This window comes from Trifolium pratense, linkage group LG1 (assembly GCF_020283565.1).
Source record: "Trifolium pratense cultivar HEN17-A07 linkage group LG1, ARS_RC_1.1, whole genome shotgun sequence".
Classification (NCBI taxonomy): Eukaryota; Viridiplantae; Streptophyta; class Magnoliopsida; order Fabales; family Fabaceae; genus Trifolium; species Trifolium pratense.
The window spans coordinates 26,295,342-26,311,492 of NC_060059.1; the positions used below are offsets into that span (position 1 = coordinate 26,295,342).

General features: G+C 32.0%; 2 protein-coding genes across 2 annotated transcripts; one reads left to right on the forward strand and one right to left on the reverse strand.

The window, feature by feature from the left end:
• Positions 1–4,023: 4,023 nt before the first annotated feature.
• Positions 4,024–8,281, forward strand: LOC123902206 (pectin acetylesterase 12-like). Its single transcript, XM_045951875.1, has 12 exons — positions 4,024–4,561; positions 5,196–5,278; positions 5,522–5,651; positions 5,745–5,818; positions 6,109–6,195; positions 6,282–6,406; positions 6,556–6,616; positions 6,736–6,789; positions 6,925–7,002; positions 7,134–7,239; positions 7,341–7,486; positions 7,856–8,281. The coding sequence occupies exons 1-12, from the start codon at positions 4,381–4,383 to the stop codon at positions 7,961–7,963; spliced, it is 1,233 nt and encodes a 410-aa protein (XP_045807831.1). The 5' UTR covers positions 4,024–4,380; the 3' UTR covers positions 7,964–8,281.
• A 3,059-nt stretch (positions 8,282–11,340) lies between these two features.
• Positions 11,341–15,640, reverse strand: LOC123902207 (sm-like protein LSM8). Its single transcript, XM_045951876.1, has 6 exons — positions 15,544–15,640; positions 13,305–13,395; positions 12,863–12,903; positions 12,686–12,760; positions 11,843–11,895; positions 11,341–11,744 (listed from the first exon to the last, which is right to left on the reverse strand). Exons 2-6 carry the CDS (start codon positions 13,339–13,341, stop codon positions 11,654–11,656), a joined length of 297 nt encoding a protein of 98 aa, XP_045807832.1. The 5' UTR covers positions 13,342–13,395; positions 15,544–15,640; the 3' UTR covers positions 11,341–11,653.
• Between the last annotated feature and the right edge of the window lie 511 nt (positions 15,641–16,151).

The window sequence follows — 16,151 nt, forward strand, 5'->3', positions numbered from 1 at the left end:
ATCATCAGTTTAATCTGGTTCGGTGATCAGTTCTGACATCAAGTGGTTCCAACTCTCTCCCTTTAATAATTTGGTGATATTCACCTAATAATCAATGAGAACAAGTCATATACATTTGTAGTAAAAATTGATTAAAAATTAGTTGTAGTACCACATACAAATCTACTTAGTAACTTGTTTTTATTGATTACTATTTAAGTACTCGTATACAATAATTTACTAGTGAGGATTCAATCTTTTTGGAACGAACGAGATCGTGATAATAGATAGATGAAAAATTCTCTTTTCCCCTTAATATGTTCTAAGACTCCTCAAATTTTTAAAGCATGTTGAAGGGCTTAAAAATAATTTTTGGAATTTGATATATATGTTCCAAAGATTGTTCTATATGCAGGCCAGACCTAAAGTTGCCCCTTCTATTTACTTTTGCCTCTTACTTTAATTAGGTTCCACTTTCTCAATTATATATGCACAAATTGATACACCACATTTAATTAATTCACATGTTAGAATCTCACATTAAATACAAGATTAGTTAAAAATATGTTTATGAATGAAATCTTAATTTTATAAGTTGGTTTTTTATAATTTAGTTTGTTTCAATCCACATTTTAAAATGGTTTCAAGGTTTAGTTTATGATTCATTGTCTCACATGTTATATCAGATGTTTGTTATCGAATCACCCATCATTTATATTCATGTAATGTAATATATTAAATTTTTTAAAAGGGCCATAATAACCTATTAATAAATAGATTTTTTGAGGAAAATATATTCATAAACAACACATGCAACTATAGATAAGCCCTCATATGTTGAACAAATTAAAGTATGAAATTGGGGTGATAATGACATGAGTGCTATGCTAGTTAGGTGTACGCGTAGTCGCACCATTGCACATGTGCTTGAAAATTATTGTAAATCTCGCATGCACCCACTCACCCACTAGCCTAGGAATGGACAAAACTTGGTCCATCTCTCTTGAACTTATGCAAGCTAGCTATGAATGTATTGAGTCTAACCCTAATCAAGAAAAATAAAATGGTGTACAAGAACTTGGTCTAGTGAAAGGAGACGTCGAGTCCAGATTGACACATAAGTATCAATCCAGTTCGATTATTTATGAGGACACAAGATTTTTTTACACATAACTCGTTTCACACTTTTTCCACATTTAGTGCGTTGGGATCAAAATCAATTTTATATCTCTAGAATTAATTTTAGAGAGGCTCAAAATGTAAAAGCAAATATATCTTTCCTTTTATGCACCAAAGTCAATCGCCTCTCTTGTGAATAATATTAGTTGCCTATGTTGCAAGCATTAACTCCATCCAAAAAATTTGTCAAGAAAAACTCTGTAGCTAAATAGAAATGTAGCTTTTTACTTTCTTTTTTAAATCAAACCAATTTTATAAATAAATGTGATGCATCATGCATGTGCACATCTAAAAACATTTATATATTAGCTTTCAAAGTAACTTGATATTTTATTTTTGTTGACCAAAGTAACTTGATTTAGTTTTGTTTTGTTTGTAGATAAAGTAACAACAATCACTTGAAAGTTGAAACTCACGCACAAAATTGCGAGGTTACGAGTTCGAACTCAAGTGAAACTTAAGAAAAAACTTACTCACAATTTGATTTAGAGTTACTTAAGCAAAAACTTACTTTAAAATATTACCCTCAAATCTAATTTGAACATTATATTATTTACAAAAAATATATTATATACTCCAAATTGACGTGAACAAATAACATGTCTCATTATCATAAAAAAAAAAAGTATATATTTTTTTTTTATGATAAAAAAAAAATCTAATATTTATTTTGTAAAAAAATCTAATATTTATTATAGAAAAAAAAGTATATATTAAACATTAATTATTTTGTACTGTATCAAACATGACATACGTGCATATTTAAACTCAAATAAACTTAACGTAAAATATAATCAAGACAAGTTGCTGAGACATAAATCCAACATGACTTTACATGCATATTGGTGAAAACAAGTCAAGTGCAGCCATAAATGTGCACAAAACTTGGTTAACGAATGTGTTGCGTGAAAAATATGGAAACTCGTGTTTTTGTGAATGTATGTATGTTTAAGGGTATTCTGGGAAATAATGCACACGACAATTTAGAGGAAAAAAAAAGTGAATTCTTTGGTCACATATTATGTCGATATGTATCAGTATATTTGTTGAAATAGATGATTCTGATTGGTTTACAAATACTAATATTTATTGATTTTTCTATATTAATATTATTTATGGACCAATTACAATCATCTATCTAAGTCATGTATCAGTACATATTTTTATAATATGTGTATCGGAGTGTTAAAAAAAAAAACTAGAATGGATATATATATATAGATAGATTATGTTGCGTGAACAAAACGTAGACCCCAGCTTAATTAGGCAACTTATGAGTTATCACTATGTAGTGGATTTTAGGTAATTAGTGGTCACTATTGTCTATAAGCATTGACGTTACACCAAATGTTTATGTCACTTAGTTAGTTGTATTTGTGATCTATAATCACTTCTTGGTCTATCTTGTGTGGTCATTGAAAACAACAAGCTTGATATGTATAGCATAAGAGGGAATTTCAAAAAAATAAAGTTTCAATGATTCCAATCTTGGCCATCATAAGAAATTTGAATATAAGTTGAGTTTAAGTTTTTTTTCTTTCTTAATATTGTCGGCAATTCTGAATTGGATACAATTTAGATGACCTGTTTCGCATCTAATTCATGTTAATTACTTACATTTTTTTTACTAAATAAAATGTATTCATTCATTCAGATTAATAAGAGTACTTCGATGCAATACAAATTCAAAATCGCTAAAAACAAAAAGGATAAATTTGCGAACAAACTCACAGCATCCGTGTTAATGGCATAAAACGGCATATTGCATAAGCCTACATATTTGACTATATTGAAGTTTCCGGAATATTCATGCATCCGGATTTGTAGCGTTGATGGCACCAAAATCATTGATCGGATCTGCACTGAATCAACCTTAATCTTTCAACCTGAAACAAATGAACACCGTACCAAGACGGGATGACAATACTCCGCACTAAGACGGGAAAATCAAAACAAAGATGATGAAATCACAAAACAAACAAAAAAATACTAAATATATGTAGAAATCACACTTATTTAATTAAAATAGAAAGAAAAATAATTTGGAGGGGTGATTTTAGGCCTAAATTGACCCTAAATCATCCATCTATAGTAGATCAAGAAGAAGAGAAAAAGTGGTGATGACTATGATTAGAAGAGGAGGAGAAAGAGGAGATAAAAGTGTTATTTCTATAATAATAATCACGTCAATTACTTAATTATATATGAGTAATTTTGTTTTTGCATTGATATAATAATCTCTCCCTACCATAGGAAATGAAAAAAAACTCTTCATAAAAAAAAAACCCACAAAAGTTGAATCATAAATTTTCACCAATATGTTGGACAAGTATTAGTACTAACAATGCTGCAACAATGTTAAAAAATTTAGGGAAAGTTTACCGCTCATTTGGTCTTATAAGATTTGAGTGATTAGTGCGTGTAGAGGATATTTTAATTTACACAAAAAAAACAGTATATATTTTTTTGACTAAGTACCGATATTATGTATGAATTTGTAAAATAACGACAAATGTATACAAATTAAAATTTTAAAATATATAAAAAATTAAAATAGTATTTTCTGTACCAAATTATAATAGAGCCTTTATGCCACCTTTTTACCTTTCATCGATCGATATGCAAGATATTGATCTCCAAATCAAAGATTTGTTTTTTATAGAGAAATCAAAGATATTATTACCAAAATAATAACCTAAATTGATTTTTACATTAATGGGCCAACGGTTAAAAAGGATAAAAAATATTAGCATGTAAATTTAGCCATTAAAATAATGGGCAATTTAAAAGTAAAAAATATTTGTTAATTAATTAACAGATCAAACGCACCTTATATCGGTATCCGTGAATGACAGGGTTTATAGTGTAGTGTGTACATAAGCTGTAAGTTTAGCTTTCTCTTCTTAAACCTTAAAAAACATTTTTCACTTTTAGATTCACAATTTCCTCGCTGTAATAATAAAAAAACCAAAAACCTTAAAAAGCCCGGCAAAAGCAAACATTGTCTTGTTCTTTCCTAAATCTCCCTCTTCTCACTTCTTCCTTTCCCTCTTCTTCTTCTTACCCTTCATTATTTATTTATTTATTTATTTATTTATTAGTCCCTAATTACATCATTAAGGACAATAAATACCCATCATTTCTTGCTAATAACCAAAAACCTTACATCTTTGTATTTTCTTGTGTTTTTCTCTAACAAAACAAAAACACCAAAGAACAACAATGGTGAACCTTTTCTGGGTTTGCATTGTAATAGGACTTGTTTTCATTAACTGGGTTCATTCTTATCACATCAATGAAACTGAACTCTCTATTTTAGAAGCTCATGAAGCTTCTTTTGCTGTCAATCAGCCTCATATGGTTGGAATCACCATTATTCAATCTGCTGCTGCTAAAGGAGCTGGTAAAAATCCATTTTTAGCCTTTCTTTGTTATTTTACTTAATATTTTTTTATTTGATTAGTTTATGTGAGCTGGGAAATATAATTGATTAGTTGTTGTTTTTCATGTAAATTTACTCAATCTATCTATTTTTGTTTTAATAAGATCTATTGTTATGTAGAATGTATGTGCTTTATCAATTAAAAATGTTTTTTTTTTTTTTTAAGTTTTGTTTCTGAAAATTATTATTCACTCACTCACAAAAATTACCCCCAATTTTTTTATCCTTTTAAGTTGAACATGTTATATATATGAATAAATAAAATGCTCGTGACACCAAAAATGGCTGACACAAGTGGTAGATACACGAGTCCTTAACTATTTGGTGATGGATTCGATCCCCGACCGATGCGCGCAGAAAAATATTTGTTCTGAGAGATCAACCCCTTAAATGGATTTTAGTTATTTCGAGGGGTTGCTTGCTGAGGATACCTTGATTTACAAAAAAAGAAAATGCATGTGACCAACTGGACTTCAAGAGTATACCAACCTTGTTTGGTTGTTTATGCCAATAAATTGTTGATTAACTTAAACATTGAAGGCATAACTTTGATTTGGTTGAATATGAATATAATTCCTTTAATTTGTTTTGGCAGTCTGCTTGGATGGAACATTGCCTGCTTATCATTTTGATCGCGGATATGGATCGGGTGCAAACAGCTGGCTTGTTAATTTAGAGGTATGACATGATCTTTCATTTTGTTCTATAATACAAGCTTCTTTTGTTTTGCCTGAATTGGTTCATATTGTATGATACAACTTATATTGGTTTAACAAGTTCTTATACTGGTAAATCAGAAGCTTTCTAGTTAAAACTGTTGTTGGGAACACACTTTTTTGTGAAGGAAAAATGTCTAAAAACATGCCATGTTATGTTGGTTAAAGTATTGTTTGTTGATATTTATGTGAAATCCTGTTGTAGGGAGGTGGATGGTGTAATAATGTTAGAACATGCGTCTATCGCAAGACAACACGGCGTGGATCATCAAAATTCATGGAAAAATCATTACCTTTTACGGGAATATTAAGCAATAATCCTCAAGAGAATCCAGGTTTTCATTCAACTGAACTGCCTAGACTCCTCAAATTATGGTTAAAAAGGATTTGCTTAACCGTTTGGCTCATATTGTTACTTATGATTGCAGATTTTTTTAACTGGAATAGAGTGAAAATTCGTTACTGTGATGGTGCCTCTTTTACCGGGGATAGCGAAGATAGGGTAAATCTTAATCTACTTTGTGAATAGCCAACTTTATTCATTAAGTTTTTCATAAGTTATACCTTCTGTCAGTGTTAGCTGTAGATAGTAGATACATCAAACATTATGTTTTTTGGATGTAAATTAGGCGCAGATACTCACGATTTCAATGTGAAAAACTGTATGAGTGAGGCATTAGGAAGAGAAAATAACACTAGCGAGTAGCGACACTTAATGCACATACACGACTTAAATTCATCTTATAGAGCTATTTCAAAATACTGATTTGTGAATATCATCTGTTGAGATAGGCTGCGCAACTGCAATTCCGAGGACAACGCATTTGGTTGGCTGCAATTGAGGATTTGATGTCAAAAGGAATGCGCTTTGCCAAGCAGGTTGTACACATATATGCGCGCGCACACACATTTCTACTCAAATAATCATTCTTCTCATGTTAGGTGCAATTTTTTTTTTGGATTAGGCTCTTCTTTCTGGATGCTCAGCTGGTGGTTTGGCTACTATTTTACACTGCGATGAATTTCGAGGTCTATTCCCGGGGACTACCAATGTGAAGTGTCTCAGTGATGCTGGTTTATTTCTTAATGCGTGAGTGCCTAACTTCAGTATTTCATTCTATGCATAATGCATGTCATTTCCATCATTATTATCAAAGGATTTTTTATCCTAAAATTAATTCTTTTTTTTTTGAAAACTTGGTAAAATTAATTCTTAATTGTTTTCCCATTGAATTATAGTGTCGATGTAGCAGGTGGACATACCCTCAAGAATTTTTTCAACGGTGTTGTAACGCTACAGGTACTGCACTACATCTACCACCTGCCAAATAGTTCATGGGGTTTAAACTTGGCCATTTGGCATGGTTATATAACCTTATAAAGCACAACGATGATAAAAAATTTGTTGACTCATTGCAGGGAGCGCAGAAGAATCTTCCACGGAGTTGTACTAATCATCTTGATCCCACTTCGGTAATCAATGATATCTCTTTCTAAAAATTTAGAAATTATAGTTTCATCTGAATGAATTTGAGGAAAACTATATCTTCCACAATTAATTATTATTATGAGTTGACCTTTCAGTAATATCTTTTTCCTTTGCTTCAGTGCTTCTTTCCTGAGAATTTGATTGCCAGTATCAGAACCCCGCTATTCATTCTTAATACTGCCTATGATTCATGGCAGGTAAATATCTTATTTCTAACTCTGCCGTCTGAAATACAATAAATCATATTATATAATCTCTATGGCTATTCTGAATCTCTGATGCATTAGTTGACATATTATTGATAAACATATTTTCTTTTTGTCAATAGATTCAGTCAAGCTTAGCTCCTCCATCGGACGATCCACACGGCTATTGGCACGATTGCAGATTAAACCATGCTAAATGTACCGGTTCACAAATCCAATTTCTGCAAGGTGGTTTTTTGATGCATGAGAAATTTCTGTCATTAAGAAGTACACAAAATTCTCAACAAATTAGTCAATGAATTAAGTCATTTAACTATAATCTAATACAGGATTCAGGAATCACATGCTGAATGTTGTTAGAGGCTTCTCAAGATCAAATCAAAATGGATTGTTCATAAATTCATGCTTTGCTCACTGCCAATCTGAGAGGCAAGACACATGGTTTGCTGACAACTCTCCTGTCATAGGGAACAAGGTGAGTCTCACATATCCCTATGCAGTTTTAGTTAAAAAATATTATATTAAATGTTTCCGTGTTGGCGTGCGGTTCTAGACTCTAGTTATTAAAAGACATGAATAAATAAATAACTTATGATTACTAAATGATGACCTGAGTCCCGACTTTGCCATAAAATATTCACCTGACGAAAAATTCTAGAAAATTGCATCTGCTTTCTTTTGTTTGTTTATTAGCCATAGTATATATAACACGGTGTTATGCAGCAGTGACGATTCTATTATTTTTCATCTCTGTATTTAATCTTTGAAATTTACTTATACTACTCTTTTTAAGATCTTATGTTTTTGTATCTATGTCTAACCGATATGCATCGACATTATGTAGGCAATTGCTCTGGCTGTTGGAGACTGGTATTTTAACCGAGCCGCTGTTAAGGACATTGATTGTCCTTACCCTTGTGATAACACATGCCACCATCTAGTTTTCAGATGAGCCAAATTTTGTCAGTCTCACTCATCTCACTCACTTGGTTCTATTCTCATATATGCAATCAGGAAATATGTTATTCAGTTAATGATCAAAACAATAAAAATAAATTGTTGATGAAAAGTGAAAATTCAATAAGCCTCTTCCATGAATTAGAAGTTAGGGAGAGAAATTTTTATGTATAGATCAATTAGTTGGGAATGCTAAGGCAAATCCTTTTTGATTTTTACAATGCTTGGGAGAGGTAATAGATTACCAGAATTTAGACATTGTAATTTAAAAGTGAACATTGACAGTGATTGAACTGAGATTATCTTAATCTTATGTTGTTTCCCTTTTAGTTGGAATCAAATAAAACGGTTCCTCATGTGGATTTTATCCTGAATCTTTTTATCTCCTGGACACTGATTAAGGATAAAATCCACATATTCTTTCAAGTGAATTTGTTTGGATTGTCACAGCTATTGATTAGTGAATTTATTTGATGCAACATTGATCCCTTGGCATGAGATTATTTGATGCAATAAAATTGTTAGTACTTTTCAAAATTACAGAGAACAGAATTATTATAAAATAAAAACACAAGCACACTAATTAGGAATGGCAAAACGGTTCGGCCTTCCGGCCCGTTTACCCCGCCATTTTTGGCGGACTGAGCCTAAGTTTTGAGCTCGACCCCTTTAGTTGGCCCGCCCCGCCGGACTCGCTTTAAAAGTGGGGCGGGCGGGCCCGCGAGTTACATAAAAATATAAAATCTATTTTTTTAGTAATGAATAGTATAAGATGACCCAACCCAATAAAATACAAGACTTAGATAAAATAAATTTAGTTTTTATTCTTCTATTCATTCATACGATCGGTGCCAAATTTAGGATTACTTGTTGCCGCTTTACTCTCTTATTGTCGTTCTTGCTTCTTTTTGTCTCTTCGGTCTCCATACTCGTTCTTCTTCTTCACCGGATTTCTAGTGCAACTTACTTCTTTATTCTATTACTTGAATCAATATCACATATGGTGTGGTTCGTATTTTTTTCCGATTCATTACCTTAGACGCATAGTCAAATATTTTCTTGATAATTAGAGTGACTACATACATGTTTATAAGTATATAATCAATGGACTTATGACATACTTCCTTGATGATTTTGTCTCATAAAGCTACATACATGTTTTTCGTAATAACACAAAGTGTCAAAATTTTTAAAAAAAATTAAAAAAGATTGTTTGATGAGCCGTCACGTCAACTCGCTTGTCTGCCATTAAATGGGGCGGACTGTGATTTTAGACTCGGCCACCTAAGTTGGCTTGGCTCGTACCACAATTAGGCGGGCTTAAACGGGCCGAGCCTAAACGGGGCGGGCTTGCCCGCTTTGCCACCCCTAATATTAATTAAAGAAAATATAAAAATTAATATATTATTATTTTAAATTCAAAAATCAATTTTAAATATTAGATAATTCACACTCAATTGATTTTCTCTCATTCTCACGAATTAAATATGACTATATGATGCAGTTCAATAACAAACATTGTTAGTATTGGTTGAAAATATAGATGTTGGAAAGTCTTGATTTTCCTAACAAATGGCACCAACAACTATATATACCTACCATATATCTTGTAAAGAATAATATCATTTTTTTTCATGTATTAAATATGACTCTTTAAATCATGCATGTCACGTAAGAATGAATATGATATATATAGTGAGAGAGAGAGGAAGGATATATTGACTTCAAGAGTAACTCTTTTGAGTTATTCATCCTAACCCTTTATTTTATTTTAATCCAATGAATCAATATTAATCGTCATTAGTAATCACGTGACCTTATTTTCTTTAACTATTCTAAAAATATTTATGGTTTCCATTTTTTTTTTGACAATTTATGGTTTCCATTTATAACTTTATATATTCAACTAATATTATATTATATGTATTTTAAAAAAGAGTGCTCTTTATACAAAAATATTTTAGCTTAAAAACGTTCAAGTAAGTAAAAACATGCGAGTTTATACGATTTTACCGATTTTATAGAGTTAAATCGTATAAACTTGTTTTGACTTGTGATTTTACTCAAAACTATTTTAGTTTTGATTTAACACGAAAGTCATACCTAAAAATGTAGAATCGATAGAGTTTACGATTTAAAACGATATTTTAACAACTTTGAACAATTCTATCCACGGAACACCAAAACAAGTCAAATAACAATCAATTCTACCCACAGGGTCTCTAGAGTATAGAACAGATAAAATTGAAAATATATTGGAGATACATGTTGTCACCCCTAACGATGTATAAACCTAGAACAAGCTTCCTGTAACACAATAAAATGAACAATGCCAAATTATAACATACAAGATACGACGTTATGTTTAATACCTAAGGTACTTCATAAGTAATGCATGATACCGAACAATGCAGGTTCTCCATATTCCTGAAAGATGAAACATAAATAAATTAGTGTCTAATCATAATTTTGATGGTTCTATTCTATTAGCAATGTATATTACTAAATTGCTTACTTGATTGAGTAATTGATTAAACTCTCATTTATCTCCAACGATGTTGTGTTTAACTCTCTCTCTAAGCTTTATAATATAACATTATTCATTCGTTCAAATAAATCGTTCTTTTGGTTTTTTTTTGTGATTAAAATAACAGTATACATTCGTTCAAATTGGTATAGTATCATTTATCTTTCTTTCAAAGTGTTGTTTTACCTATAGTGTGGACGAATGCACGAAAATTATAATTTTTATTTCGAGGGAAACTGAAAATACACAAATTTGTTTAAATAAAAATCAAATTTATAATAAACCACTATTAACAATTTATATAGATTAGTAGAATAGAAAACACAAATCACACAAACAGACACGAAAGGACTTAGATCATCCACAATGAAGCTCCCCATTTTTTGATACCTAATTGGACCTCCCATAGTCCCATGTACACATTACTCATTTATTACTTTTTAATAATAGTACTTAATAAGAACTTAGTCCCTCCAACTCAACACCTCTTAAAAAATTCTAAATGGGTTCCACCAATAACACATTTAACCAATAACTATACATCTTTATAAACGGGTCCCACCAAAATAATATAGATACTAATGCTTATTTGAGAACCAGTACCTATTAGGTACTCATTTGTATTTTGCTCCAATGAGGATACCTATTAGGTACCAATTATTAAGAAATAAGTACCCACCATTGGAGATGCTCTTATATCGTGAGCTCTAATACTATAAACACTTAATTGAAGTTCTAACTTTGTCAAAAAAAAAAAAAACATTTCAAGCTAATATTTCTTTTCCTTCATTAAAGCTCTAAATCTCAACTCAAGTTAAAATTTCTTTTGGAGACAAACAATTCTATTCACGGAACACCAAAACAAGTCAAATAACAATCAATTAATTTTATGTCTCTATAATTACTATTACCTCTTACAAAAATGAATCCAACCATATAGTTAAAGAATGTTACACCGCAATGCCCAGATCGTTGAAAGCCAAATCCATACAACAACAACCAACACAATAAAAATATTTACTTAATATGTGTCAGCCAGCATGTTCTTGCACCTTCATTTCAACCTCTTAATTTTGTATGTAATATCGCAACACTTCAACCCTTTTCACCAAGCAAGCAAGCATCTCCCTAAGCCTTAGCAACTAACATAAGTTTACTTCAGTGGATGACAGGCTTCAAGGGATGGGCTCTAAGTTTGGACAAATCTAGGCTGGAATCTAGTTCCTCATCTAGTTCGCCCACAACACTTCTGCAAAATCAAAACGATAAGGGTTAGGGTGTTAAAAGACGGGGATTCTAGAGTCTAGAACAGATAAAATTGAAAATATATTGGAGAAACTGGCATACATGTTGTCACCCCTAATGATGTATAAACCTAGAACAAGCTGCTGGACACCTTCCTGAAACATGATAAATGAGCAAGGCCAAATCATAACTTGCAAGAAAGAATCTGATAACAAAAACTGAAACCATAGAAAGTATACAAAGAGGACAAAGTTACAGGGAAGTTAACACTTAACAGTCGCTAAATTTGTCTTTGTAAGTAAGAGAGGTTCTGAAAAAACGTAAATCACTACCAGAACTCTAGGCAGAAGAAGTGCAATAAAAAATTGTGGAGCCATTAGCCACTACAATACTGGCAGAAAATTATACAGCATAATAAGCATTTCCAAGAGGCCGAGGCAAAAAGTCAAGGCCTTCAAACTGCTTCCAGCAACTACAAAAGGCAATCAATCTCTACAGCCTAAAAAGAAAAAATCCCCAAGATTGTTTCATTTATGACAGAATGGTTAATAATAAAAGCAAAGCAAGATCAAGAAGTAAGATATTATGTTTAACATCCAGTGCCACGCTCACCATCAAACACACTTAACTTTATGATATTGAGAAACTATAGTAGGATATGCTCACCATCAAACACACTTAACTTTATGATATTGAGAAACTATAGTAGGATATAAACACAAAGATCTTGTAATTGGATAGTGTAACAAGGTTTGATAAACACAAACACGCTAACTGACAATCTAACATCTTTTAGATATAGAAGCCAATTTGTAAAACTGTCATGAAAACAAAATGATAATTTGTGGTACAACAATCCCAAGCACAAAGCAAAAATGTGCAAATATTATTTCACAAAAGTTACGACTAATCAAATTTTAAACGAATGCAGAATGTCATCCATACCTTGGTAGAATAAACTCTTTCATGTGACTCATCGAGAATTATATTTGTTGCCTGGTCAAAACCTTTTAGGACACCCTAAATAAACATAATTGAAAGTTAAAACAATGTTGGGCATTTAAAAATTACATCCTGTCAAGAGTTAATTCCATGCAGACTAGCAACAAACGCTAGGCTTACCACTATATTTCGTCCATCATTTGTAATGACTGAAATTGTCTCTGCCAAAATAATAAAAGTTTTAGTGAAAGTTAACATTGATAACCATCACTTAAACACATTATAAGAAAGTAAAATTCAATGAAATTGTGGTTTGAGTGGTTTCATTTGCCATTAAATGTTGGCCAATGCGGATTAGTTTTCTAAGGGCATTGTTTAACAAGTCTAAAAAAGTAAATTTTTGTAGAAAGTTGTATTTAATACATTGAGAAGAGATAAACTTAGCCAAGATATTATGAGTTAGAATTTTCAAGGGGTCAAATTAATAAAACTAATCCAAAAGTGGCCAAATTGCCAACTCAGGCGTCTTTCAAAAACTAAAACAGCATTTTACTTAATATAATATTACATAGAAAAATATTCAGCATCATATAAAACAGGAAATGTGTTACATATAACTTACGATCTACAAGGGATTCGAGTCCAGGCCCGGCCGACATCTTGCAGAGGCAGTTAGTTACTGGCTTAGTTGGTTGTCAAACTTACAGTCACAGCTGTAAAATGTTTCAATATCAAATCCAAACATTAACTAAATGCAGATAAACATCAAATAAAGTAAAAGTCTATATCATGATAGAGCAGTAAATAATATGATCCACAAAATCAATCAAGGATTAAACTTGGTTAGTATGGATTTTGCAAAGTCGCCTGAGTAGTTGTAGTTAGCCGGAATAAGAGGTTTGGGCTACCTACATTTTGGCTAGGAATGACTTGCCTAGTTGGAACTCTTCTCTGCTGACTCCTGAGGAGTACTACAGATCAGTGCGTTCTTGCGCAGTATAATTGTTGGGATACAGACACATCAATAAGAGAAAGAAAACACTCATAGTCAGACAAAGAAAAATGTTGCTTAAACGATTACTGTTCGGACATGATGTCATGTAATATAACAATGCTAATCCATATTAAACTAACGACTAATTTTGCCACTTGTTAATTGCTACGCGATCATTAGGGCAAAAAAGACACAGTTTTTCTAAGGATATTAGATGTTAGTAGCTAGAGTTTGAACTCTCGACCTCTTTCTCAAACGTCGTCGAGTATCCCAACTCAACCATTTAAGCTACGCCTTAGGAACCAAAAGAGTCACAATCAGCCTTAAATTAAGAACAACCCGATTCATTCATTAGATTACAAACCAGCAAGCAAAGAGATGAGACTAACTCATGAACAAGCATATAGAAAAATTGAAATACTTCTGTATTGATATTACATTCAGCTTAGATTGCTAACTTGTTCTTTCACATTCTACAATAACCAAGGTTTTAAATAAAGGTCCATTACCGCGACAAAAAGGTATAGGCGCCTACCGTTACCGTTTTTGCACCGTTTTTATATGGTGAAAAAAATTACGCCGATACGGCCGCGACGAAACACCGATATAGACGCACAAAACACAATACGGCCGCGACAAAATGCTAATAGATTGAGACTTCTATTTTTTCCAATAGAAATGCATAAAAATCACATTTTTAGTACAAATATGAACATAAATTATAAAGTTTTATCTCTTTTTAACTCTTTCCTAGTTTAAAACTTTACATTTATCTCTGGAAAAAAACCCCTGAAGGTTGGATAAAGCTCAATTGTGACGGTGCTTGCAAAGGGGGTGGAGAGTCTTCAGGTTGTGGCGGCCTTTTTCGAAACTTTGATGGGAGATGGATGAAAGGCTACATTAGGAAGACCGGTGTGTGTGACGCCTTTCACGCTGAGTTGTGGGGCATGTATCTAGGCTTGGATATGGCTTGGAGGGAGCGTATTCCACAACTCATTGTGGAAAGTGACTCTAAAATTCTGATTGATATGATTATGGATAATTGCAAGTTCAACGGAGCGGTTCCACATTAGTGCGGCAAATTTAAAATTTGTTGGCTTTGAACTGGCGTGTCAAGTTCTGTCATACTTGGAGAGAGGGTAATCGTTGTGCTGATTGGCTTGCTAACTTTAGCCTCTCATTAGATTCCTCAGTTTGTGTTAGAATGGAGACTCCTCCTAGTGAGCTCCGTCAATTTATCTTTGATGATTTTTCTGGAGCTTGCATGCCTAGAAATGTTCCTTTAGTTTTTTAGTTTCTTGTTGGGCTTCGGCCCTCTTTTGTACAAAAAAAAAAAGACTTTACATTTATCTCATATTTAAGTTGTTATACATATATTATAGTACAAATGATTTTAATAAGATTTGTGCGATATTGTGATTAATTCAACATCGAGACGACCATATTTCGTAAGGCAATAACCGTAACAACCGAAATCGCAAAATCTTGACGCGATCGTGACCACAACCGCTATTTAAAACCTTGAACTAAAAAAACATACTCACCGAGTCACTTGGGTTTCAAATATAAGCAAATTTAACTAAATTTCTTAATTAGGGTGAGTTTTAACTTCATTTTACCTTTTGCAATAAAAATAGCTTATGTAAGCTTAAACATAACATAAGCACTTATGATGCTATAAGGTGAAAATAAGCTGTTTCTCCAAACAGGATTCGAGTAACTAATGTTTTTCTCTTCAATCGTATACAATTACAGTAATGCAAATTGAAGAGTAATGATGAAAAGTAGAGTAAGTAATAGAAACGAAACGGAAATAAATAAAAGGAATTGAGAGATCAAGAAAGAATGAGAAGAAATGAAAATGTACCTATGGCAATGGAGGAAAGCGTGGCGGGGGACGGTGGTGGTCACCGCCTAGACACCAGAAGCTTTGATTTGGGGAAAATGAATTTTGAATATGCTTCAATTTAATTTCTAAATTATGTCTCTCTTTTATTTAATTTTTTATAATATCTTTTTATTTAATTTTTAAACTATAAAAATACAATAAATAGTTCTGTAAAAAAAAATTAAAATATAAATAGTGTAAATAAATTCTTGACAAAAAAAATACAAGTAATTTCTTAACAAAAAAAAGGAGTAATTTATAAGCTAACTTTTTTTAAGCAACCCTTAATTGTGTTAGAAATAGTAGATTTTTTATTTTTTGGTCAGACTTTACTTACCTCGCGGCCGAACTCTGAACTATTAGGGCTCATTTCCTCTAGAAACCAGAAGGTTATAAACCAAAAAAATAAATAAAAGATGGCTAACGCCGTCACCGTGAGTTTAGCTCAGTTGGTAGGGATATCGTATATATTATGCATAGTCGGGGTTTAAACCTCGAACACTTCACTTATTTACTTTTAAGGTCGAATTTCTAAGCCACTAGGCTACTATACAAAAAAAAGGCTAACGCCCAAAAATAAAAAATAA

Excerpts from the sequence above, each read along its gene's own strand:
- LOC123902206 (XM_045951875.1), top strand. The coding sequence starts at position 4,381 with ATGGTGAACCTTTTCTGGGTTTGCATTGTAATAGGACTTGTTTTCATT. Across the intron at positions 4,562-5,195 it reads TGCTGCTGCTAAAGGAGCTG|TCTGCTTGGATGGAACATTG; the intron begins GTAAAAATCCAT and ends TTGTTTTGGCAG. Across the intron at positions 5,652-5,744 it reads TAATCCTCAAGAGAATCCAG|ATTTTTTTAACTGGAATAGA; the intron begins GTTTTCATTCAA and ends TTATGATTGCAG.
- LOC123902207 (XM_045951876.1), bottom strand. The coding sequence starts at position 13,341 with ATGTCGGCCGGGCCTGGACTCGAATCCCTTGTAGATC. Across the intron at positions 12,904-13,304 it reads ACTCGAATCCCTTGTAGATC|AGACAATTTCAGTCATTACA; the intron begins GTAAGTTATATG and ends TTATTTTGGCAG. Across the intron at positions 11,896-12,685 it reads AAAGAGTTTATTCTACCAAG|GAAGGTGTCCAGCAGCTTGT; the intron begins GTATGGATGACA and ends ATCATGTTTCAG.